The sequence below is a fragment of the Penicillium atrosanguineum genome (assembly GCF_028827265.1).
Source record: "Penicillium atrosanguineum strain IBT 20685 chromosome Unknown utg000002l_segment0_segment0, whole genome shotgun sequence".
NCBI classification, from domain to species: domain Eukaryota; kingdom Fungi; phylum Ascomycota; class Eurotiomycetes; order Eurotiales; family Aspergillaceae; genus Penicillium; species Penicillium atrosanguineum.
The window spans coordinates 742,091-764,567 of NW_026623134.1; the positions used below are offsets into that span (position 1 = coordinate 742,091).

The 22,477-nt window shown below is 49.2% G+C and overlaps 8 protein-coding genes across 8 annotated transcripts; 6 read left to right on the forward strand and 2 right to left on the reverse strand.

The window, feature by feature from the left end:
• Nucleotides 1-1,477: 1,477 nt before the first annotated feature.
• N7443_002020 (histidine kinase HHK3) lies at nucleotides 1,478-2,524 on the forward strand (the record flags this gene model as incomplete). Its single annotated transcript, XM_056882076.1, has 1 exon — nucleotides 1,478-2,524. One exon carries the CDS (start codon nucleotides 1,478-1,480, stop codon nucleotides 2,522-2,524), a length of 1,047 nt encoding a protein of 348 aa, XP_056743917.1.
• Nucleotides 2,525-2,584: 60 nt separating this feature from the next.
• Nucleotides 2,585-4,505, reverse strand: N7443_002021 (uncharacterized protein; the record flags this gene model as incomplete). Its single annotated transcript, XM_056882077.1, has 6 exons — nucleotides 2,585-2,833; nucleotides 2,900-3,004; nucleotides 3,053-3,298; nucleotides 3,369-4,160; nucleotides 4,209-4,360; nucleotides 4,418-4,505. 6 exons carry the CDS (start codon nucleotides 4,503-4,505, stop codon nucleotides 2,585-2,587), a joined length of 1,632 nt encoding a protein of 543 aa, XP_056743918.1.
• Nucleotides 4,506-5,764: 1,259 nt separating this feature from the next.
• N7443_002022 (amidohydrolase family protein) lies at nucleotides 5,765-6,821 on the forward strand (the record flags this gene model as incomplete). The annotated part of the gene is made up of 2 exons (XM_056882078.1): nucleotides 5,765-5,875; nucleotides 5,928-6,821. 2 exons carry the CDS (start codon nucleotides 5,765-5,767, stop codon nucleotides 6,819-6,821), a joined length of 1,005 nt encoding a protein of 334 aa, XP_056743919.1.
• A 255-nt stretch (nucleotides 6,822-7,076) lies between these two features.
• Nucleotides 7,077-8,899, forward strand: N7443_002023 (cytochrome P450; the record flags this gene model as incomplete). The annotated part of the gene is made up of 6 exons (XM_056882079.1): nucleotides 7,077-7,394; nucleotides 7,450-7,917; nucleotides 7,972-8,123; nucleotides 8,187-8,354; nucleotides 8,407-8,656; nucleotides 8,705-8,899. 6 exons carry the CDS (start codon nucleotides 7,077-7,079, stop codon nucleotides 8,897-8,899), a joined length of 1,551 nt encoding a protein of 516 aa, XP_056743920.1.
• Nucleotides 8,900-9,738: 839 nt separating this feature from the next.
• N7443_002024 (S53 family peptidase) lies at nucleotides 9,739-11,731 on the forward strand (the record flags this gene model as incomplete). The annotated part of the gene is made up of 5 exons (XM_056882080.1): nucleotides 9,739-10,631; nucleotides 10,681-10,822; nucleotides 10,884-10,977; nucleotides 11,029-11,326; nucleotides 11,380-11,731. 5 exons carry the CDS (start codon nucleotides 9,739-9,741, stop codon nucleotides 11,729-11,731), a joined length of 1,779 nt encoding a protein of 592 aa, XP_056743921.1.
• A 575-nt stretch (nucleotides 11,732-12,306) lies between these two features.
• N7443_002025 (ankyrin repeat domain-containing protein) lies at nucleotides 12,307-14,028 on the forward strand (the record flags this gene model as incomplete). Its single annotated transcript, XM_056882081.1, has 1 exon — nucleotides 12,307-14,028. The coding sequence occupies one exon, from the start codon at nucleotides 12,307-12,309 to the stop codon at nucleotides 14,026-14,028; it is 1,722 nt and encodes a 573-aa protein (XP_056743922.1).
• Nucleotides 14,029-15,619: 1,591 nt separating this feature from the next.
• N7443_002026 (hybrid sensor histidine kinase/response regulator) lies at nucleotides 15,620-18,635 on the forward strand (the record flags this gene model as incomplete). The annotated part of the gene is made up of 2 exons (XM_056882082.1): nucleotides 15,620-16,123; nucleotides 16,176-18,635. 2 exons carry the CDS (start codon nucleotides 15,620-15,622, stop codon nucleotides 18,633-18,635), a joined length of 2,964 nt encoding a protein of 987 aa, XP_056743923.1.
• An 859-nt stretch (nucleotides 18,636-19,494) lies between these two features.
• Nucleotides 19,495-22,446, reverse strand: N7443_002027 (uncharacterized protein; the record flags this gene model as incomplete). Its single annotated transcript, XM_056882083.1, has 1 exon — nucleotides 19,495-22,446. The coding sequence occupies one exon, from the start codon at nucleotides 22,444-22,446 to the stop codon at nucleotides 19,495-19,497; it is 2,952 nt and encodes a 983-aa protein (XP_056743924.1).
• Between the last annotated feature and the right edge of the window lie 31 nt (nucleotides 22,447-22,477).

Here is a 22,477-nt window from a genome sequence, read left to right on the forward strand (position 1 = left end):
ATCGATTGACGCATTGTCCCCCACCTCGCAGCTTGATTCTTACCAAGTGGCGCTGTTTGGCAAGATCTCATTCAGCCAGCCACTAGAACGTGGACGTCGCATACTAATCACGAGAATTGGCCTACTAATGTTTGCCGCTAATGGCCTTGGCCAAGCTTATAGAAATAAAGCAGCCAATAGGCACTACCAGCTATCACTGAAAGCCATCGTAGAAGATTTTTGAGCGACATCTATAGTATCTAGATCGTCATGAGGACAGATGACCAGGGAAAACTCGGGGAAGATGCAGAGAACTATAATAAGATTCGTCGCCGTCTTCGTGCTCTTAATATATGCCGCATTGGTACTCTCAAAGTTGATTGCATCTGCTTTCGTCTCGCTCTATCCTCTCCATTCCCTCCAGATCTCATACATTGGTGACGTAATTACATCTGCTTATAGCAGATAGTGGACTCGAAACTTCTCCGCTAATCTAAATAGTCCAGATCTGGGTCATCTAACTTGACTACTTGAAAAATGACAAGCTTGATAAAGGAAGCAGAAGGGTGTTTGCTAAATTTCATTCTCATTTCCATCTTGATGCTACGTTGACTTGAACGTACTGTGAATGACCTGCCAGGCCCAGTCTCACGCCAACAAGAGGGAGAAAGGACACTCTATAACCCATCTACCCCAGGCTGGGAAACAATATACCTCAAAGGCTTCCAAGTCATCTAACAAGAACTTTTTCAATCGTCTCGCTAAAGGCGTACGTAAAAAATATCGCTTTCCCATATGATCACTCTTCACTCGCTCGCCAAGATAGACTACTGATCGAAGTTTGCAGCCAAGTCTTTGCTCGCTTTATCTTCTTATGTGCCTTCATTTCCCCGCATATTCTTATCAGGCGTCTATTCCCGATTAGTCAGGTCCACCCGATCTAATCAGACATGTCCTCCGCGTTTCGGCTGTTGCCCTCGACGCGAACAACCTTGCAAGAAAGTTGGTCATCCTGACGAGCTCATTACCGAGAGAGAATACGGATGCCTAACACGGCTACTCTCTATCTTCTAATACGGTATACCATGAGCGCCCCGTCAACGACAAACCGAACGTCTTTGATTACCGATATCGCATGATGCCCACGGCAGGCCCGAAACGCGCATGTGACAAGTGTTTTTCTCTGAAGGAAAAATGCCGACGACAGGATCAAACCGAAGTTTGCGAAAGGTGCGCACGGTTAGGGCACCCGTGTCAAACCACTCGAAGTCCTGCCAAGGCAGGAAGGAAGCCAAAGCTTTCGAGAAAAGTCCCTTATACCCTACCGACTTCTACCTTATCGGCGGTCAATCAGTCGTCACCGGAGGAATGTGCGCTATCCCCACAGAGCCTAATATATCACGGACGACTGGCGAGTAATACAGTCCTATTCTCAGACCTGGATCGATGGGAGCGCCATTTCTTAAATTTGATGAAAGACATCTTGGCCCCATCGCCCATGGACAAGTTCCTTATCGGCCCGACGTTCCACGAGACTCATCATATATCATTCGTGTCAAGACTTGTTCAGCCTACGCCCGTATTAAGGGATGCTGCAGTTGCATGTGCCGCGGTCCTCTTTGGCGACCAACTTGCTGAATATGCCAAACCGAGCGTGGAGGTTGGACACAAGCGCGCTGCATCAGTAGTGTCTGCTCTACGCTCTTTCAACATATCAAGCGAGCAAGACCTAGTGGTTGCACTCATATTAGGTGTTTCAATGGTCACTTTCGCCATGCACGTGCAGAAGGGGAATGCGTATTTGATCTCTCACTATACGTTGAGCCTCATCAAAACACAAAATGCGGATTTATCAGCGTTAGATTCCTCAACGATAGATCTCTTGATGTGTCTGATCAGCACGGAGACTTTTGAATGTCTCTTGCGATCGTATAAGCCGACAATAAGAATCGACCTTCGAGGAAGAGAGAATAGAGTTGATCGCTATGTCGGCCTTAGTGCTCCGATATTCGCTCACTTCTATGATATTTGCGAGGTCAGTAGCTCCATTCGGCATTCGGAAGTGACGCGTCCGGAGATACTCCGACATTTGGAGACAGTGCATGATGGTGTTTGTCACTGGCAGCCGTTGACTCCTGTCGATTTCCTGGAACGTTTCACTAAAGCCGAGGTCGTGAATATGATGGCTCAAGCTAAGGTCCTACGTCTTGCGGCTATGCTTATTATCCATCGTATATACCATCCCTATGGCCAGAGCGATAAAGAGGGACTGATGTTGTCCAAGGCTATTATCAGCGAGTTTGAGATGGTGCTTCAACTCTCCCAGCGATCCATCCCGTGTACAGCCCTTGCATATCTCGTGGCATGTTTTGAAATATCTGGAATGGAGGAACGCTCAAGTGCTATAGAGCGGAGCGAGAAGGTCGTTACCTTTTCCAAACAGGCCCAGCTAAACTTCAAAACTAAAGTGAATCTTGTCTGGAATGCAAAAGATCATGGATGCCAGTTTTACTGGTTTCAACTTGATGATTATATAGGTACATAGGCTCCGGGCTCAAAGAAAAACATGATAATTGTTTGATACATTTTTTCTCTTAGAGTAGCATTAGATCGTACGATGGCTCACTTGTGTCACTGCCATCTTCTTATACGCCGCGGCTGTGTTGATCCGCGCCTTCTTGCCCCATATAAGAAGAGGGACTGGAATCATATAAACGGCAAAGGCGACAACCGCACAGAGAATGTGAAGGTTCTGCATGCCCATGCCATTGACCCAAGGGGTTAGGACGAAAAGGACCACGAGGGAGATGACATTGCGCATAAAAATTACGCCCACGAGGGCATCACCAATAACCTAGGTTTAAATATTAGACAAATTCATCCAGAATTGAAAAATCGATTACTCAGGAGAGAAACTCACGTCTTGATAGCAATCCATCAGATAGGACAGCGAAATACCGGAGATGGAAGCCAAAGTGAATCCGTAAACACCGAAACCAACGGCAAGAAGAGACCAATGCACACCCTGTCTGATGTTAGCAAGTATGCAAGAACGGACCAGAGGATAACATACATAAGCCAATCCCAAACCAAACATGAGGATCGATGCAGGACCAAGCACAGCCGCAGGAAGAGCAAGCCAGAGGCGCATCTCCGGCTCATAAATACCGCGGTTCTTTTTTGAAAGCCACAAAATGGACTTGTCGCTTAGCCAACCGCCACAGGGGAAGCCTAGAAGGGCTCCAACAAATGGCGCGATGTTCATCAGACCGATACCTATCGCGCTGAAGTTGTATGGAGGTTCCAGCATGTATGATGCCTTGTAAGTGTGAGCATGGTACGTTTGAACTGATTATGGGGCTTCTGCTGTTACACAAAAAAGAACTCACCTGCAGACTCGTCATGATAGCAAACCAGGCCAGTGTCGAGCCATATGTAAGAGCGGCGTAAGTGACTGCTGGGAAAGTGAAGAGCGTCACGATCGGAGTGTAGAAGTGCGGCCATAGAGACTCGCTTGTTGGGGTGATCCAGGCCATTCGCTGCCAGTAAGTCTTGGGTTGAATCTCGGCATTGCTTGCGATGCGGCTTGCGACCACCTCCGGGGTAGCATTCTTGTCGTTTGATGCAGACTTGCTCTTCCCATCCTCTGTTTCCTCCATTGCTTGCGTCGGTTGAACACTCTCACCAGTCAAGATAGGCACATACTTGGATTCCTCAAAGAGGAAAATAACACAAAGAAGCGTGATTGCAAAAAATATTACGCACCACCACCACATCCACCGCCATCCTTGCGAGTCCACGATATAGCCCGAGGCAACGGGGCCAAGGAAGGCCCCCGCAGACTGGAAGAATACATACCAGCCGTTCATAGTAGCGTGCTGATGAACAAAGAACATATCCGCGATAGTAATTTGCACAACAATCTCACTGATGGCACCTCCTAAGCCGGATATGATGTTCGAAGTGATGAATCCACCAACGCTTTGAACTTTGGCTTGCCAAATGCAAGAAGCCAGTTGCAGTGCCGAGCTGAAGATATAGATCGGTCGACGACCATATTTGTGAACGAGCGGAATGAAAAAGAAGCATCCAATAGCCAGACCGCCGTAATTGACGGCGGCACCTGCATTTAGAATGTCCACTGAAAATCCGAGTTGTGTCTCCATTGGACCCCATGCTGTCTGTGAATGTTGGTATGCTGATATTCAATATGGGTAATGGTGTCTTACAAATCCGACGTCAAGTTGAACGAATGTCCAGAGCACGAAGAAGCTCACGAGCGTGAAATTGAGAATCTTGCGAGCGGTAGACCAATTAAGGGGGTCATTGGGGTCGGAACTCGGGGTGGGGAATAGAACAAGTTGGTCTCGGGTGCGATGAACTGGAGCATTTAGTTCAGAGGTTCAGAACAATAGAAAGGACTCAACGCTTCACTCACTGTCTTCCAGGGCGATCGTTCCCGGCGCCCAGAAGCTTTCATCACCGTCATGGTAGGTCACCACATCTGGCTGAACGGGGACTTCCATTCTGTCTGCAGTGACGACTCTGCACAGGAAGACAACAGGCCAAAGGCATCTTTTAAGAGTTAAACTTCCCCTCCACGACGTGCGGAGAAGCTCGCGGCCGTTATCTTGGGTCGTTAAAGCACCGGTGCGGGGAGGGTATAGAAGGCGATAGCCTCAGAGCCAATAACGTAGCTCAAAACAGGCCGGCTTGGCGTTGAGTAACAGGGGATCGAGCCCTCGTTCCTCAAATGGGGCTACGCGCAACTCTCACCCCGCTTATCTTGTCCGACACTCGGTACTTGTTTTCAAGATAGCCAATGGTCATCGCTATAATGCTTTAATATGTTCGTCAACGCTGGCGGACTTTGAGCCGCTACGCATATCGTTCGCCTCTCAATCATGATCACCAGGACTCGTCGGGAAAGAGCTACCGATAGATTGTTTCTTTATCAACCTTATTACCCAATCGGAAACCAGTCAGGCGGTATCTAAGACCGTATTCCGCTGTGGCAGAAGCAACGCCTCTGCTTTCAGCTCCTGCCATTGCCATAATTACGTCCTCTAGTGGCTCTCCACTTCGAAGTTGTTGTCGGGATAATTCGGCAGTCCCCTGGTATAAACTCAACCTTCCAGAATCACCTGGCTGCCGCCTCGGCCGTAGAGTAAAAGGGATCAATCTCAATGTTGACTCCAATTTAACCGTGATTTTGGAAATCAACTCGATGACCCGTCCATCATCAAATCACCTGGAAGCCTCGATAATACCTTCACTGCTCCCCGCAGGCTGGTCAAAAGTGATACTCTTCGGCCCAACAGATACTAACAGTTCCCGCCACTGTTTCTCAGAGTGTTTGAACGCGGCAGCCTGGTTCATCATCATAACACTCAGCGAAACGGATGAAATCTGTTCCACGGATGTATTTGAATTTGTGCTGATGTTCCTGTCCCCACTTAGATTATAGATGTTGAACACTCGGTGATCAAGGCCCGTCCCATGAGTCTAGATTGACAGAAGAAAATTATCAGCTTGAAGACTAGCTTATGGTACTTGTGAACCCTCGGGGTTTCAAAATGAATCAAGGCCAAACGTACCAGAGAAGATATAGAAGATAATTACAAATGATGTCCCGTAAGTCCCGTTGGTATTTGGATTGAAAAAGGTCCCATGGTCCCGCAAACGTTAACGCACTGTGGGGGGACTATTAAGCCCCGCGGGTACACAAAAACGCTCGGATTTTCGACGCTTCTCAACTTGACTGATCAACAATTGACAATTGATCATGGAGAGAATCGATGTGCATGCTCATTGCGTTCCGCCCGCTTATCGAGAGTACTGTTTGAAGAATGACTTCGCAGGAAGGGGCCACCCCGACGGGATGCCCGCCATTCCTGTAAATGCTAAGAGATCCAATTTGAAAATTAAACGCTGATTGAAACACTCAGGATTGGGATGCCAAGTCGCACATCCAACTGATGAAGGACTTGAACATTACAAAGTCCGTCCTCAGCATGTCCTCGCCGGGTACACACTTGACTCCTGGCAATGACGAGGAAGCGCGGTCCCTCACCCGCAGTGTGAATGAAGACATGTCAAAGATCTGTGCCCAAAACAAGGATCATTTCTTGTTCTTTGCATCACTCCCTCTCCCAGACGTGGAAGGATCCCTCGCCGAGATCGACTACGCGCTTGACCACCTGGGCGCCGTGGGGTTTCAAATCCTGACCAATTCTCATGGAATCTACCCGGGAGATCCACAGTTCAGTCGAGTCTTCGATAAACTCAGCGAGCGCAAAACAATTGTCTTTTTTCATCCAACCACATGTATTTCCCGGAATGCCCAGACTGGCTCCGTGAAGGAGAAGGTGACGCCCATGCGAGGAATTCCCAGCCCGATTATGGAGTTCATGTTTGACACCACCCGAGCGCTGGCAAGCCTCTTCATATCTGGAACAGTGACCAGGTGTTCTGGGATCACATTCCTGGTCTGTCACTGCGGTGCGACATTCCCACCGATAATGCAGCGAATTGCAGAATTTTCCAGCCTCGTAGTTAAAGAGGGCGACCCTATCTCCAGCGATGATATCAAGGAGCTGCTGAATAGCCGCTTTTATATTGATTTGGCGGGTCTTCCTTTCCCTGATCAGATTCATGGGCTTTTGAGACTTGTTGACTCATCGAGACTACTGTATGGAAGTGATTATCCGTATAGCCCGGCAAGGATGGTTACATCTCTAGCTCAGAGAGTGGATGGTGGATTGAAAAGTACCCTTGGAATTGAAACCACCAAGCGGGTCCTACTTGATAATGCGAAGAGAATGCTCTCTAGCGCACAATGATAATACTAGATACTTAATCGACGTGATTATTATTCTGACTGTTCCCCGGGCTCTGTTCGTAAGGTTTAAAGATCCCGCAAGCTCACTGTCACTCCATGAATGCTTGGAAGCGGGATCTTCTCCGCGTGTTCTGCATTTCTAAATGTGGGGATCAGATCAAAGGTCCAGGAACATAATCGCTTACTTTAAAGGAAGAACCGGGCTACCACCATTTAGTTTGCAACCCAAATTATTACCATCTCGGTTGGAGTCAAAATGGGTCTCTTATTAACATTGCAAGATCAACAAAATGACTGGATCTCGACCTTGGTATTTATTGTTGCGTTTTCTATCGGCATTTCATCAATCGCAACCGCCCTAAGGCCGGGTCTTAGATCCATCCCAGGACCAACCGTAGCTCGATTTTCCTCACTATATCGCCCATGGAAAATATCCAAAGGAGACGCCCCCGATTTCTACCGCAGCCTACACAAGAAATACGGCCCTATTGTCCGCACGGGACCAAATACAGTCGACATCTCGGATCCCAGGTCACTGCCAATTATATATGGCATAAGTAGCAAGTTCGTGAAGGTAAGCCCGTTATTCTTCGAACAGATGGATTCACTTTATTAAAATCGAGCCTTAGTCTGCATTTTACGATGTATTCAATCCATTCTTCGAAGACAAAGTCATGCCGAGCTTGTTCTCCGTGAGAGATCCAGCTGCCCACCAAGCTCTCCGACGCCCGGTTGCTCAGAAATTCTCCATGTCTTCGATCAAATCCCTCGAGCCGTTCGCAGATGAATGCAGTAAGATCTTCTTTAACGCCATGAAAGACTTTGAAGGCCAGAATATCGATCTAGGTGCCTGGCTTCAGTGGTACGCTTTTGACGTGATTGGGGCGATTACATTCCAGCGCCGATTCGGGTTCATGGAGAAGCGGGAGGATGTGCTGGGTATGATTGCTGGTCTTGATGATGGTTTACGTTATGCAAGTGTTGTTAGCCAGATTCCAAGGCTTCATCACTGGTTTATGGGTAATATTCGGGTTGCCACATTCATGGCAGCGCAACCATTTGTAAAAATGCCGGATCCGCTGAGAACGATGGTCCAAGTGAGTATTTGTTCACAGCTTGATTGGTGTAGAAACCCACCTGCTAACGTATAGAAGTTCACTCAAGAATGCATTGACGATTACGATCGCGAAACGCCAGGGAAACATGGAGATCGGCCTGACTTTTTGGCTTGGCTTCGAGGTGAGGAAGCCAAGGGCAGGCCCATGTCCAATCGCGATATGATGAACCACCTCAGCAATAATCTGTAAGATCTAGAACGGCATCTTTTGGGTCGAACGAGCGACTGACTTCTCTCGGTCGGAACTAGCCTTGCCGGAAGTGACACAACCGCCATTTCCCTTCGCGCAATCATATATTACCTCGTCCAGAATGGTAAGGTGTACATGAGGCTCCAGAAAGAGATTGATGATGCAGACAAAGCTGGCAAGCTCTCTGACTATGTCACCTACGCGGAGTGCCTTGAGCTACCCTATTTGTGAGAGACATCAGCAATGAAGTTCCAAGTTCTGGATATTGACATGACATAGACAAGCAGCCATGAAAGAAGCAATGCGATGCCACCCCGGTGTGTCCTTCCCATTGGAGCGAGTTGTTCCAGAAGGCGGAACCGTTCTCTGTGGGGTCCCCCTCTCAGCGGGCACTATCGTCGGAATGAATCCGGCGGTGGTGCACCACGACAAGACGATCTTCGGTGATGATGCCGAGGCATTCCGGCCCGAGCGGTGGATAAACTCAAGCCAAGAGCAGATTAAGCTCATGGACCGCCATTTGATGACTGTAAGCCCACTGGAATGTCGCGGTCATTTATGTTCGTACTGACGAGAGAATTGGAAGTTTGGCAATGGATCCCGGACTTGTATAGGTAAGAATATTTCAATTATGGAAATGGGGAAGTTGATTCCTCAGTTGATGCGGCATTTTGAGATTGAGTGGGCGTCAGATCAGCCTGAGTGGCGTGTTGAGACATTTTGGTTCGCTAAGCAGCGCGGTTTAACCTGTCGGTTGAGATCTCGTCGCTAAGTCACGGGGTTTTGTCTTGCGACGCCGAGACATGAAGGCGCCTAGTTTCATGAGAATAGAGAGTAGGGTGTCACTACTTTTTCATATGCCTGCCCTGCAGGAGTCAGTGCAAATAATCGCAAGATGTTTACTGTACAATGGTAAACGTCGGGTAGGTGGGGGACCCACATCAACAACGCGACGCAACATCTCGTATCTGCGACACGAATGTATTGTTAATTGAGCTCATTAATGAGATTGTACCCCGATGTTCTTCTGCAGCCCGATTGGAACTTCCCGGACATTCCACCTCCAAGTGGAGTCTGAGGACTGGGCAGAAGCTTGAAAACGGTCAAGCTTCTTCTGACCCCGGCGGAGCTCCGCGATTGGAGCTAAGCGAGGCCGGCGATCGTCATCTCCGGCTCAATCCCGATGTTGCCTGGAGATGGGAGGTCGCAATGGAGATGGCGATGGAACTGTTGCTACGGAGTGCAGGGCAGACCTCACATTCTTCCTTGTGTTGACACGCGCGGAGTCATTTCCCACCATAAACAACCAGGATGCGCATCAAGGCACGGATCAAGGCAGCGCTTCAGAGAGACTTTTCCCCGCCGATAACAGCCTCCACAGACGAAGATGTAACCCCATATCGTTGGATGCCCTGAGTTGCCGAGCTCCGTGCGCTGGGCAAGGTTGGGAATAGCGCTGAGAGAGTCTGGGTGGGGTTGCATGATTAGGCATTATTGTTCCTGTTGACTGGGGCCCCTAGTGCAATGCTCAATTGCATGGCAACGGGGATAAATAGCACCGCCGATCCCTCCCCGTTGGAATATTCAGGACTTCGAGAAGCTCCAGTCAAAATGCACACTTCCGTCTATACTGGGTTGCTCTGCACCCTCGCCGCCCCTGCGCTGGGCGTTGTGCTGGAGAGTCTGGCTGGGGGTGCTCCTAGCGCTTGGTCGCTGGTTGATAAGCCCTCTGCGGACTCGACAATGTCACTTTCTATTGCCTTGACCCGCCAGAATCTTGATCAGCTGGAGAGCAGAGTGACCAAGCTTGCAACCCCCGGTCAGGCCGAATATGGTCAATGGCTCGACAAGAGCGACATCGAGACAGAGTTCCCCGTTGTTGACGACGCTGCTGTGGTGAAATGGTTGAACAATGCCGGCATTTCCAGTATCTCTCGTGATGGCGCCACATTGAGCTTCTCTGGCAGCGTGGAGAACGTCGAGAAACTGCTTGACACTGATTTCGCCTACTACAAGAATGGTGACTCTACGAAGCTGCGGACCACCAAATACTCCATTCCCGACGATCTGACGGATTACATCGATCTGATCTCGCCCACTGTTTACTTTGGTGGTCTCCGCAAGTTTGCTCCTATGCCTTCGCTGGCTAAGAAGCAGGTCCCCCGGGCTTCCTCTGAGATCACGGCCTCGTGCTCAAAATACATTACCCCTTCCTGCATCAAGGAGATGTACAACGTTGGTGACTATACCCCCGAGCCCTCTGCCGGCAGCCGCATTGGCTTCGGAAGTTTCCTGAACGAGTCTGCTTCGGAATCGGATCTGGCCGCTTATGAAGAGCTTTTCGACATTCCCAGCCAGAGCTTTTCCGTTGAGCTGATTAACGGCGGTGTCAACAACCAGTCAGCTCCTCTGGCTGACATTGGCGAGGCAAACTTGGACGTGCAGCTGATCGTCGCTGTTTCTCACCCCCTGCCTGTCCATGAGTTCATCACTGGAGGTGTTGCGTATGTAATTCGTTTTCCCTTCCTATGTCTGCCTCCTAATGAGTTCTAGTCCCTTCATCCCCGATGCGGATGAACCCTCTGCTTCCGATGACGAGAATGAGCCCTACTCTGTTTACTACGAGTACCTGCTCTCCAAAACCAATGCCGAGCTCCCTCAGGTTATCTCCAACTCTTATGGTGATGACGAGCAGGTAAGCTTTCCTGAACCTCAGCTTTTTTTTTTCTCTCTAATTCCCGGTAACAATCTACTAGACTGTTCCTGAAAAGTACGCCAAGCTCGTCTGCAACCTGATCGGCCTGAACACTATTCGTGGTCTGACTATAATCCACTCCTCCGGCGATGAAGGTAAGTTATCAATCCTTGACGGCCAAAATTGACCCATCTAACCTAAACCAGGTGTTGGCTCCGCCTGCCAGGCCAGCGATGGCGTGACCCCCCAGTTCAACCCCATTTTCCCCGCCACCTGCCCCTACGTTACCGCCGTTGGAGGAACCTCCGCTGTGAGCCCCGAGGTCGCCTGGAACGCCTCATCCGGTGGTTTCTCCTACTACTGGCCCCGTCCCTTGTACCAGGAATCCGCCGTCAAGAAGTATTTGACCCACGTCAGCGCCGAGACCAAGGAGTACTACGGCAAGTATACTGACTTCGAGGGCCGTGGATTCCCCGATGTCTCCGCCCACAGCTTGTACCCCGAGTACGTATCCCCATACTGAAACCGATGAAGACATCCAATCTAACAATTTGCAGTTACGAGGTTATCTACGCTGGTGAGAAGTCCGGTTCTGGTGGTACCTCCGCCGCTGCACCCACCTTCGCTGGTATCATCGGTCTGCTCAACGATGCCCGTCTGCGCGCTGGCAAGCCCGCCCTGGGCTTCCTGAACCCCTTCTTGTACTCGAAGGGATACAAGGCCTTGAATGATATCACCGGCGGTAGCTCCTACGGCTGCGGTGGTATTGATCCTCAGAGCGAGGCGGAGGTCGCCGGCGCTCTGATTATTCCTGGTGCCCACTGGAATGCTACTGAGGGTTGGGACCCTGTTACCGGTCTTGGCACTCCTAACTTCAAGAAGTTGAAGGAGTTGGTTCTCTCTCTGTAAATTATTTTGGGGTAGATACGCTTCAAACCTTTGGAGATTCTCCGTGAGGTTCATCAGATCGGAGGTACAAAAGACGGCCTATACTTATTTATCATTGATATATAACTCAAACTTAAAATTGAACCTATTCTATTCTCGCTAATAGTCTTCCCAGCCCATCGTCCCTTGTACATAGAGGGCTTGCTCTCGCGTGGCGTAGTACAGTACAAAGAAGTGGAAATACAATTACTATGCTAGTCCCAATGGGGATAGCCCTAATAGCTGCCCTATGATCGTAATCAGTACTGTAATGCAAATTGTAAAGTTACCCAATCACCAGACCTGGATGTGAATCCTACCATTGTTCTTTTCTCAACTTCCAATCCATTATTCAATCGTTTTTAGCTTGTGTGAGACGTAGCGGGTTATTCTTCTCTCATTTCTTGAGATGCTGACAGATTGACTCACTTCTTCCTGTTTCGCGTTCTCATTCTCTATCACTGTCTCTAAACCACCGCCTCAACCTTGGCCTTGGAATCAATCTTTTTCCATTATGTTCTTCAATAAAATTGCTTCACAGCTTCCGAGGTCTCGCAATGTCATATGGCGCCTTTTCCGAGCCCTTTGAGGAATTCCCGGATATTCCACCTATGATTTCGGCCTCGGACGGGAGTGCCTTATACGACGATGGCTGGCGTAGCCTTGTGGGAACTATCATCGCAGCCAATGATGTCACAAACTTATATCGCTATGCGGAAGTCCATGGTACGTGCTTCTTCGGTCCTGGCGCTGAGGTGCACGAGTGGAACCCCGATGAATGGGACCCTTTCCTCCTGGCTGCAGAAAAGGGCAATATCGATGTGCTTCGCACACTTGCGGAAATTTTTCAGTCCGATCTCAGTCAAATGGAGCCACTTGAAGCTCGATTTAGGCGTAAGAACATTCACCTACTGAGTGTCGCATGTCTCTATGCTCGGTTCGAGACGGCAGAATATCTCCCAAGCTGCGGCCCTCCCTTAGGGGGCAAGTTGAATGACCAGGAATCCACCGACCCACCTCTTCTATACGCAGTAGCAGCGCTCGGATTTACCAAGGAAAGATTGGGGCGCGATGTTGAGAAATCCGAGATCGAAAACTTCGTCTATCGACTATTGGACAGAGGCGCTTCGGTTCGTCAAGCCAATCGTTACGCCAATGAAGATCAACCTGATCAACAATCTTCACCGAAAGTCCTACTTAAGACTGTACTCGGAGCGGCGGCTCCCCATGCAAGCTATAGGCTAGCCTCTCGCCTCATTGCTGAAGGAGCCGATATTCACGCCCAGCAGGAGTGGTATGTGCTGGGCGAAGGTGACGTTAAAAAGGTCACCGCCCTACACATAGCCAGCGGATCCTGGAATCTGGAGTTTATTCAAGCGCTGGTTGAAAACTATAGTGATGGTGAACTTGCCAAAGCAGTCACTGTGGCTGACAGTGAGGGATGGCTTCCACTCCACTGGGCCCTGTTTAGCCTCCGGAACTCATTTATCCAACGATCAGAGGAGGAAACGATCTCCAAGGGGCTCAAGATCGTAGAATTGTTGCTTGAAGCCAACCCAGATACCGTCAATACGCAGGGTCAGGATGGAGCGGCCTTTAATTTCGCCGTGGCCGGCATGGTTGATGGTGCTGGGAGGCTACTTTTCGTGAAGCTGCTTTTAGACACCAAACCACACGCTAACACCCTGAATGCTCGGGATCAGTCGGGCGACACAGCTCTACTCCACGTTCTGAAACACCACGAGGGCTGCAGTTGGAGTCATAAGGGGTATTTCATGCCACTGATTGACCTTCTCCTTGCGCATGGAGCCGACAAAAGTCTCTACGATAATCATGGTCAGACCGTGCTACACAAGCTGGCCTCTAGTCCTACTCACAACGAACCAGTCTGCCCTAATCTACTGGAAGTGCTCATTCCATTTGTCGATATCAACCAGGCCGACGCGAACAGCTGGACAGCGCTGCATTTCATGGCGAGAAACTTACGGCAACTCACAGCGTCTCGTTTGCCGGTCAGTCGAGGTGCAAATGCCAGTGCGATCAATAAAAAGGGAAACACGCCTCTTCATGAGGCGGTAGGAGGGAGGCTTATCAGGAGGGGAAAGAAAGACGGTTCACTTGAATGGCCGACACTTTCAGAGAAGATCCAGGCGCAGGATGAGATCATTTCGATATTGCAAGAAGCTGGGGCCTCGATGGACCAGCCCAACGTGGCGGGTAAAACGTCGGCAGAGCTTTTAGTGGATAAACGGGTGCAGTGGGAGAAAGGTCGTGAATAGATCGAATGGCAAATGAGTGAAACTGATCAATGGAATCCACCATAGTTTTTCGATGTCTCAGACATGAAAACTCTTTGGCCTTTCGTGCTGTCTTTCAGGGTAACACCATTACACCGACCTCATCAGTACATAGGAAAGATTCAGTCCTTCTACTTACCATTCGATAATCGCAGTCATCATGTAGAGTGTCTTGTCTTAAGGAAATCCATCACTTGCAGAGTCTCGCTCTCAACTCTTCAATCAACGCCCACTGCACAGGGTTTGGTGGTCTCACTGTGAATAGAGCCTTTATGAAGCTGGTAGTCAGCAATAATCCTTCTAAAGCAGAGAGAATAGGAATTCCTCAATTTTCTCCCCATTCATGGACTAAGTCTGTGTATGCCTAAGGCTTGAGCAATTAGAAGTCACACACTCCTTCGGGTAACCTCATAGAAAATAAAGAGGCATACCGGTAGTCTTGGTACTCGAGTCTCTCGTCAAGAATACTCTCTGTGGGTGGTAAAATCAGAATTGCCTTCATTGACAAGAACTGCGACGGTCATTGTTTAGACAATGCCAGATCACCCGACGTCGGGCGAGGTATTCATAGGCAAAGGGCTGCAATCCAATACTCGATACCTATACATGGACATATCTCGGATCTTGCTTTTATGTAACCCGAGGCCTGGATTGTAGTCGGGGTTCGCCGTGACGGGCACGCGGGAGTGTTCCAAGGTTCGGATTCTCGACAAAGAAACCCGGCCCGATTCGGCGCTCAACGAAGAAATCTGATCCTCGGACTGATATTGCAGCACAATACACCATACTCACATCCGTATCGTGTGTGTCTTTTCTAAACTAGCTTTTCTCCCTAGGAAGCGATTCATGGTGCGCAGGCCATAAATTTAGTGATCTAGCGGGCATGCCGCGGAGAAAGTGACAGGCGTGGAGGTAAATCCAGGGCATTTGGTCTCAATTTGCGACCTCGGTTAGTTAAGAACTTTCTGGAAAATTGAGTGCTCAATAACCAGACAGCCATTTTGCACGCTTCGGTTATACTCATTACGTTACAAGGGCTCACAAGGTAGCCAAATCACCCCACCACCCCGCGAGCGTTTTTTGGCGAGAGATCTAAGGGCCGATCGGATGTCAAGGGTTCTATGATCTAAATAATTGGAACTAGTCGTGACCCTAGAGCTTTTCCAGTGCGCGGTCATCCGGCAAGCTTTTTTTCCCGACGGATATATTAATTCGACTTTCATAATTTCTTGGCAATTTAAAGGTAGGAAATATCATGGTAGCACTTGAACAGAAGAGCTTCGGCAGAACTCATCGAGTGACGGGGGGAGTAATCCGATGAGGTACCCGCTCTACCATCGGTGATAAAGTGCAACCATTCTTGCGACGACTTGTGTAATGTCTCTTCGACGGAATCTTCTCGATGTCTCCTGTGCAATCCCACGGAGGGTGATCAGGGCCGACGCTAAGGGACTCCGCCCGTCATCTCACGTGATGTGGGGCATGAGGTCAGCGGGAAACTTGATTTGCGAGAGTCGGCGCTTTCACAACACTCCGCATATCTGATGGAGAAAGGGTTTCAATCACTTTGACGATGGCCAGTAGCGGGCTCCGGGTACCCTTCTTTCCCAAGGCAGATGCGGCTGTTTTGACGTCCAAACATGCACTTCCGCTGACCCGTCCGAAAACCGTTGGGCCCATCTTTGATCCCGATAATATCGATCAGCCGATTGGGCCATGGGCTTGGAATGCCGCGACAGCCTTCTATCCCAAGACAGAGCCTTATGCACCCGCATCTATCCCGGAACAGCCGACTGGCTCTACTACTCCATATCTGCGTGCTTTCCTAGCCGAGAACGAGAGACTGAGATTGTCGATGCTTTGGTACTATACCCGCGATATTCTGAAAGAAGAGGAATTTCTCTCGGGGCTCCAAGAGAAAGCATATCTGGCCCAGGAATCCACCGGCTGGGAGTTTGCCGTCATTGGCATTCTTGATGTAAATGTTTATATTCGGTTGGCTACAGTTGGGCTTCAGCTAGGCATCCTTCCGCGCGGTGAAACTATCTGCGCCCATACGGTTACTCAACCTCCTGGTGTATGTTGCGGGCCCGTACTCTTCCTTCACTCAAGTACTGATGATTCCACAGAGTGTCTTTCTATTACCGAATATGATGGAAGACTGGAGGTTCCAAAAATCACCATACCTTGAACTTGGTGGGCTTCGAGCCTACGCTGGCGCACCACTTCGCTTACAAAATGAATTCGGAGAGTGTGTTGGTCTTGGATCACTCTGTGTCGCCTCAAGTACTAGTGAAGAGCCTTTGACCAAAACACAGCAACAGGCGCTGGTCCGCCTGGCTGACTGGGTCGTCTCTGATCTCGTTCAATGCGCAAGAGCGAGACGCCAGCGAGAACGCCGCCAAATGTCCGAACTCATCTCTATAGCGCAAAAGGAAACAGACGATACAGTCTCTGAAGAGCCGGTCCTCAGGATACTGAAAGCCACGTACCCCGATGCGAAAGTCAGCCTCCAATCAGCCAAGGCAACCCATCTCGAGGTTGAAGGACGAGAACCGGTACCAATCTCTGACTTTGCGGACGACATTTGGGAAGATATCGACTATCTCGATGACTTTATTTCGAACTCAAACCATCTTGAGCTTCCGTCTAATAGGACAGTGCGCATCATTACCGCGCCATGCGAGAGCGTCTCGGGATCATCATTGCTCGTTGTGGAAGCGAAAGACTTTCACCACGTGTTTGACGATGTAGATTCCTGGTTTGTTCAGACTTGTGCTGGCATGTTCTCCCAGTTGTGGCGCAAGCGCCTTCTGATAGAAGCCATGAAGGCAAAGGAGAAGTTCCTCCGGGGGTTTTCCCATCAACTCCGTACTCCCATTCACGGTATTCTTGGCTCTGTGGAGCTCCTGGCCGAGGAATTGCAGTCGCGAAACTTGGGCGAATTCGTCCTCCCAATGATGGAGGGAAAGTCGGCGGACTCGCGCGAGCCCTCCATGTACCTCAACTTAATCAAGATGGCGGGCCGCGATCTAACTGCAATCGTCAACAACATGATCACTTTGAACAGATGGTCCGATATCGCAATTCAAGATCGGAAACACGCTATGCATACCTTTAAAGAGCTCGAGACGGAGATAGGAAATGAGTTACTCAAACTAACGTCGGGTGACACACGCTACAAGACATCTATTTTCTTTACTCACAACTTTCCGCCCGTTTGTGAGAGCTTCCAGACCGACCTCGATGTGCTCCGAGACAGTCTACTTCCACTTGTCATCAACGCGATTCAACATACGCCACGAGGCATTGTTTCAATAATCGCATCGATAAATCTAGATCGCAATCAACTTATCTTCGATGTGAAAGATACCGGCCAAGGTATCCACCCCGATCATCAAGAACGCATCTTTGAACCCTACGAAAAGGTTGACGTGCACTCGGCGGGCGCTGGCTTGGGCCTCACACTCGCTGTTAAATTTGCGACATTACTTCACGGATCCGTCGACCTAATCTCGTCAGATATCGACTGCGGTTCTCATTTCAGGGCCATATTCCGAGAAGTCGAATGTGTTTGCTTACCCCAACCCTTACAGCCATTGGCGTCAAATCTCAATGGCTTGCCTTCACAATTCTTCAACCTGGCAACCGGCTTTGAGGGTGAATCATTATGCGACCACTTTTCCACTTTCCTCTGCCGCAATGGCTTTACTCCCTCTGACGACATTACAACATCCCTTGTCGTTCTTGATGTTGTGCCCGACTTAGAACAACATCGCACACATCTGTCTCAAATCCCAACTGAGCAAGTCGCCATCTGTCTTGTCCCATCTTCAGAAGCGGTACCAGCTCTCGAAGAGACTACAGATAATGTCATCTACGCCAACGGCCCCTTCACGACCAGCTACATGAGCTCCGTACTTGAAGAAGCACAAACCCTGCTTTTAAAGATTAAAGCCTCCAGGCTACGTCTACAGCAATCCAATACCGACTTAATCCCACCGACGAGTATAAATGAAGCGCCGAACCCAGACAAAGCTTCCTCGTCTCAACCACTCACAATCAATTCAGTCTCGGACACCAACATGTCACTCACCTCCCAACCAGACACAGCAGCTTCTGTCGAATTAACAGTAGCAACACCGAGAATCCCCATCCTCACACCATATTTCAACTCCACAGCTCTAATCGTCGATGATAACGTCGTCAACCTGCACATCATGGAAATGTATTGTCGTAAACGCGGCATACAATCCTACTCTGCAACAGATGGCCTGCAAGCCATCAAAATCTTCTCCCAGCGACAAGCATCAGCCGCCTCTGGCGACGGCACTGCGATCGAGCTAGTTTTCATGGACCTGCAAATGCCAGTCTGCGATGGTATTGAAGCCACGCAACAGATTCGGTCCCTGGAGAAACGGAATAAGTGGCGCAGAAGTTTGTTTTTTGTCATGACGGGGCAGGATAGTCCGTCGGATAGAATTGCTGCAAATGATGCTGGAGTGGATGAGTACTTTGTTAAGCCTGTTGTTATTAAACAACTGGATCGGGTTATTAAGAGCTACTTCCCTGCCTTTGAAGCGCGCTAGATGTCGCCGGGCATGTACAACTGATGATGTTATATATGATAATGAATACGTCCATGTCAAGTTTTGTGTTGTAGGAATAGCCAATGTTGGATCGCTGTATAGCAGTACGAGAAGCAGTCGGCTCCATACATAGACATACAAAGACTTGCATATGGCCTCGGATGTTATATCTTACATAATTCCAGGAGGCCGAAGCCCTGGATGACACTCTACTTTATTCAAGATCATCTTGAAGTCAAGCTTGGAAGGAAATGTCTACGAATCTGAAGAAAGAATTGAGAAAAGAGAACTTCGAATTCTGATTCTGATCCTGTTATTTGCAACACCAAAAAAATTAAAAGCTACTGAATGGTGCACTGTGCTGGCTTCAACCTGTAATTTAAGGTGAAGTTATCAGTGCGAACCATTCCGAGTAGGCTGCGTTTGGCGCACTGTGTTGGCTTCAATTCTAACAAAGCGAATTGAACTTCCCAGCTACCAACCAAGATCGCTGAACCTCAGGGGGAGGAGGTGGCTTTAAGACCTGAATCAGGATCAGAGGGAGCTTTACCCAAAGTAGCCTTTCCTTCTCATCCACTACAAACGTATGATTATAACACTTGGAGCCGGATCATATTACTTTCTGTCTGTGTACATCTACACACTGTTGTTTATCTTAACCATTTCATGGTGTTCAATCCACCCAGCACCAAGCATTGGGTGTAAACTACATTGTTACATTATTCCATGGATTTGAAAAGATAAGTCAATTTTACTCCTTTGAATAGCTAGTTATCTATTCACTCGGCAAAGAAACCCATCCCAGGTCCCCTGAATTTATTTTATGTTTTGATCTTTTTATAGTCTTTTTCATACTTGATTACCTGAGAAATTCTGGAGAGTTGATCTGGACCTTGTGTGCGTCAAGAAAAGCACCAGCCATACCTAGCCCAGGCAGAGTGTTGTTCAGCCAGTTCTCAGCCTTGTCATAGACAAGCTCCCAGACGCTTCTTGAGTCAGCATGGTTGAGCTCTACGAATCCCATTGCCATGATGGTAGCAAGGGCATTGGTAAGATTAGCGGTGGCGTGTTTTTTTTGGATGAGGCTGAGGAATCTGTTGTACACAAGGTCCAGGTCACAGCCAAGAAGAGTACAGAGTTCCTGGTTGAGTTCCCAGTTTCCTTGGAAGGTTTGCAGGTCAATCAGGGAAGAGACTTTGGATTGGTTAGTACCAGCATCTGCATTACCTGGCTGGCTTGCGCCGAATAGGCCACCCGAGGATCGTGCGGGGTGAGGAGCCGGTCTGTTGAAAGGATTACCTGGGAATGAGCCAGTTGAGGGAGGTGCATGGGTGCTTCCGCCGAAAAGTCTGCCTGCTTTAGCGGAACCTGTTGGAAAACTTCCGCCAGATTGATTGCCTATTTGAGGCACATTAGTTCTACCGAAAAGAGAGGTACCAGCCGCTGAGGCATGTTCTTGCTGTGCTTGGCCGAGAAGGCCTACCGATCGTGCCGGTGGAGCTGCACTGCCAAAAGAAGTTGCACTGCCAAAAGGAGTTGCACCGGCGGACCCACTGTGGGATTGCACTGAGGGGACTCCGAAGCAAGAACCAAAAGTAGGTTGACCAAACAAGGAGGCACCGTGCATCATCGGTGTGGGTGCTCTAGACTGCAGAGCACTCCCACCACCTCCGAAGAGCGAGGAGAACATTGGCTGTCGAACCCCCTGGTACGCACCTTGATGAATGGTCTCGGCTTCAAACTCTACCGGCTGCTTCTTTTGATCATTTTTAGAGGTAGAGCTAGCTTCCAAAGCAACGAACGAACAATGTTTGCCTGTGACCTGGTATTTGATTCCCAGAGCCTGGCATTCGCGGATGGCGAGTCGTCTCTGTGTATCAGAGTGAAATTGAGTAAATGGATTTCCCTTTGAGTCCTTCGATTGTTCCAGCCAGCCGTGCAGTTCCTCGAGTTCGATAACTGCTTTGCGGGATGCAAGTTGGTGAACGGTCTCGCCCTTACCGAAGTCACTGATGGGGATGCGTAGCTGCAGTGGTCCCTGCCTGGAGGTGGCGCTGAATGTGAGTGATTTGGGGACAGAATCAGCAGACTGGGGGTTCAGAAGGAGGTAGACTGTACTCCGGATGAAGGGGTAGAGAGGGGGGATCTTGTATGGAGCTTGAAGATCCTTGGGAGGTGACAGCTTGGGAAGAGTTATGTCAGCTGGGATTCGGGTGGCTCCAAGTTCTGCGTCAGATTCCTTGTAGTTGTCATCAAATAGCGAAATGGGTCCCTGAAGGGCTTGAGCTTTGGGGTGTTCATCCTCAATCTCGGTCTCAGAGTCCTGCATGGGGTGATCAATGTTCTCCACAACGTCATAATCATCACCAACCACGATATCATACTCCACATGAAGCTTGTAGTCGTAGATGTGAGGCGTGAGAGCTCCCTTCAGCATTCTGACCAACTTTCGATCGAGTTCTTCGCCATTAAGGACCGACTGCGAGAATCCGTTGCCAGATCTTGCAACTCCTTCGATAAGGGAGTGGGAGGCTGCATCCCCGAGACCGAGGGAGAAGAAGCGCGCAGTATTATCGGCGGCGGCGTTACGGACAAAGGTAAAGAAAGACTGTTGGTTATAGATCTCCCCATCGGTGAGTAGGAGAACTTCCAGGTCTTTGTCCTTGAGACGGTTGTTCACAACAGCCTCGACTGCTGGCTGCATCTCTGTGCCACCCATGTTAGCAGCCACGCTGGCGACGTAGAGTAGAGCCTGTTGCAAGCTCGAATTGTCATAGATTTTGCTTTTTGGCCATAAGAAGGAATGGTAGCTTCCAAATGAGCAAATGTTGAAGCAGATCCCAAGCGGCAGAGACTTCAAGAAAATCTTCAAAGCGGACTGAAGGGTGCTGATCTTATCATGCATGCTACAACTGAGGTCAATCACGAAGACGACTTCTGGCTGGGCAGGGAGCAGGTTGAATTTTGGGACAAGTGTAGCCATCAAGGCACGCTGTCCTGGAATAGTTGAGTGAGTCTCCAGCAATGCACGAGGATTATCGAGTCCATCGGCTTTGGCAACCAGAACAAAGTCGCGCTCCAGCAAAGGCTGGTTGTCCTTGGCGAGTTGAAGAGTGGCAGATGCATAAGATGGCTCAAATGAAAAGCTATCCTTGGGCGTGGAAGATGTCCGACCGAGGAAGGTTTTGATAGAGTGACTTGGAGACTGCAGCTCCCGGATGATGGAGTTTTTCTCCATTTGCACATCGACTGTGATGGAAATTCCTTGAAGCTGTGCCGGGGAGCTACCATGGAAAAAGGATGACGAGTGTATATCAAAAAGACTGATTCCATTTGAGTAACGAGGTGCGATAGAATTGGGTAGTGTGTAGCGAACTGCATCGTTTTGAGCATCTTGCTTGAGTTCGCCAATGAAGGTAATGTCAACGGTGATTATCTCGTTGGCATGCACATTACCGATTCGAATGACGAATACATCGTTCTCTTGGGTCGCGTGCTCCATGATAGCTGCCGACTGCCTATTTGCCACGGCATGGTCGTAATCAGCGCTGGCCTGCGCCTTTGACTTCACTTTGCTATGGAGGAGGCGGTTGCCGACCTGACACTGAAAACCGACAACACTAACGCCATCGTAAAGAGGAAACTTGTAAGAAACCTCTTGAAGGACCTGGTTTGATGGATTCGTGAATGTCTGGGTAAGAGTCGTTCGTGCAGCAGAGGATAAGATTGTTGCATGGGCTTCCAGGGCAACTTGAGGCAGATACTGCCACTTTTGGTCCATGAGAAAACAGCAACCACAGAATGTCGGCATGATTGTTGATGGGAATGGGTATGATTATAGA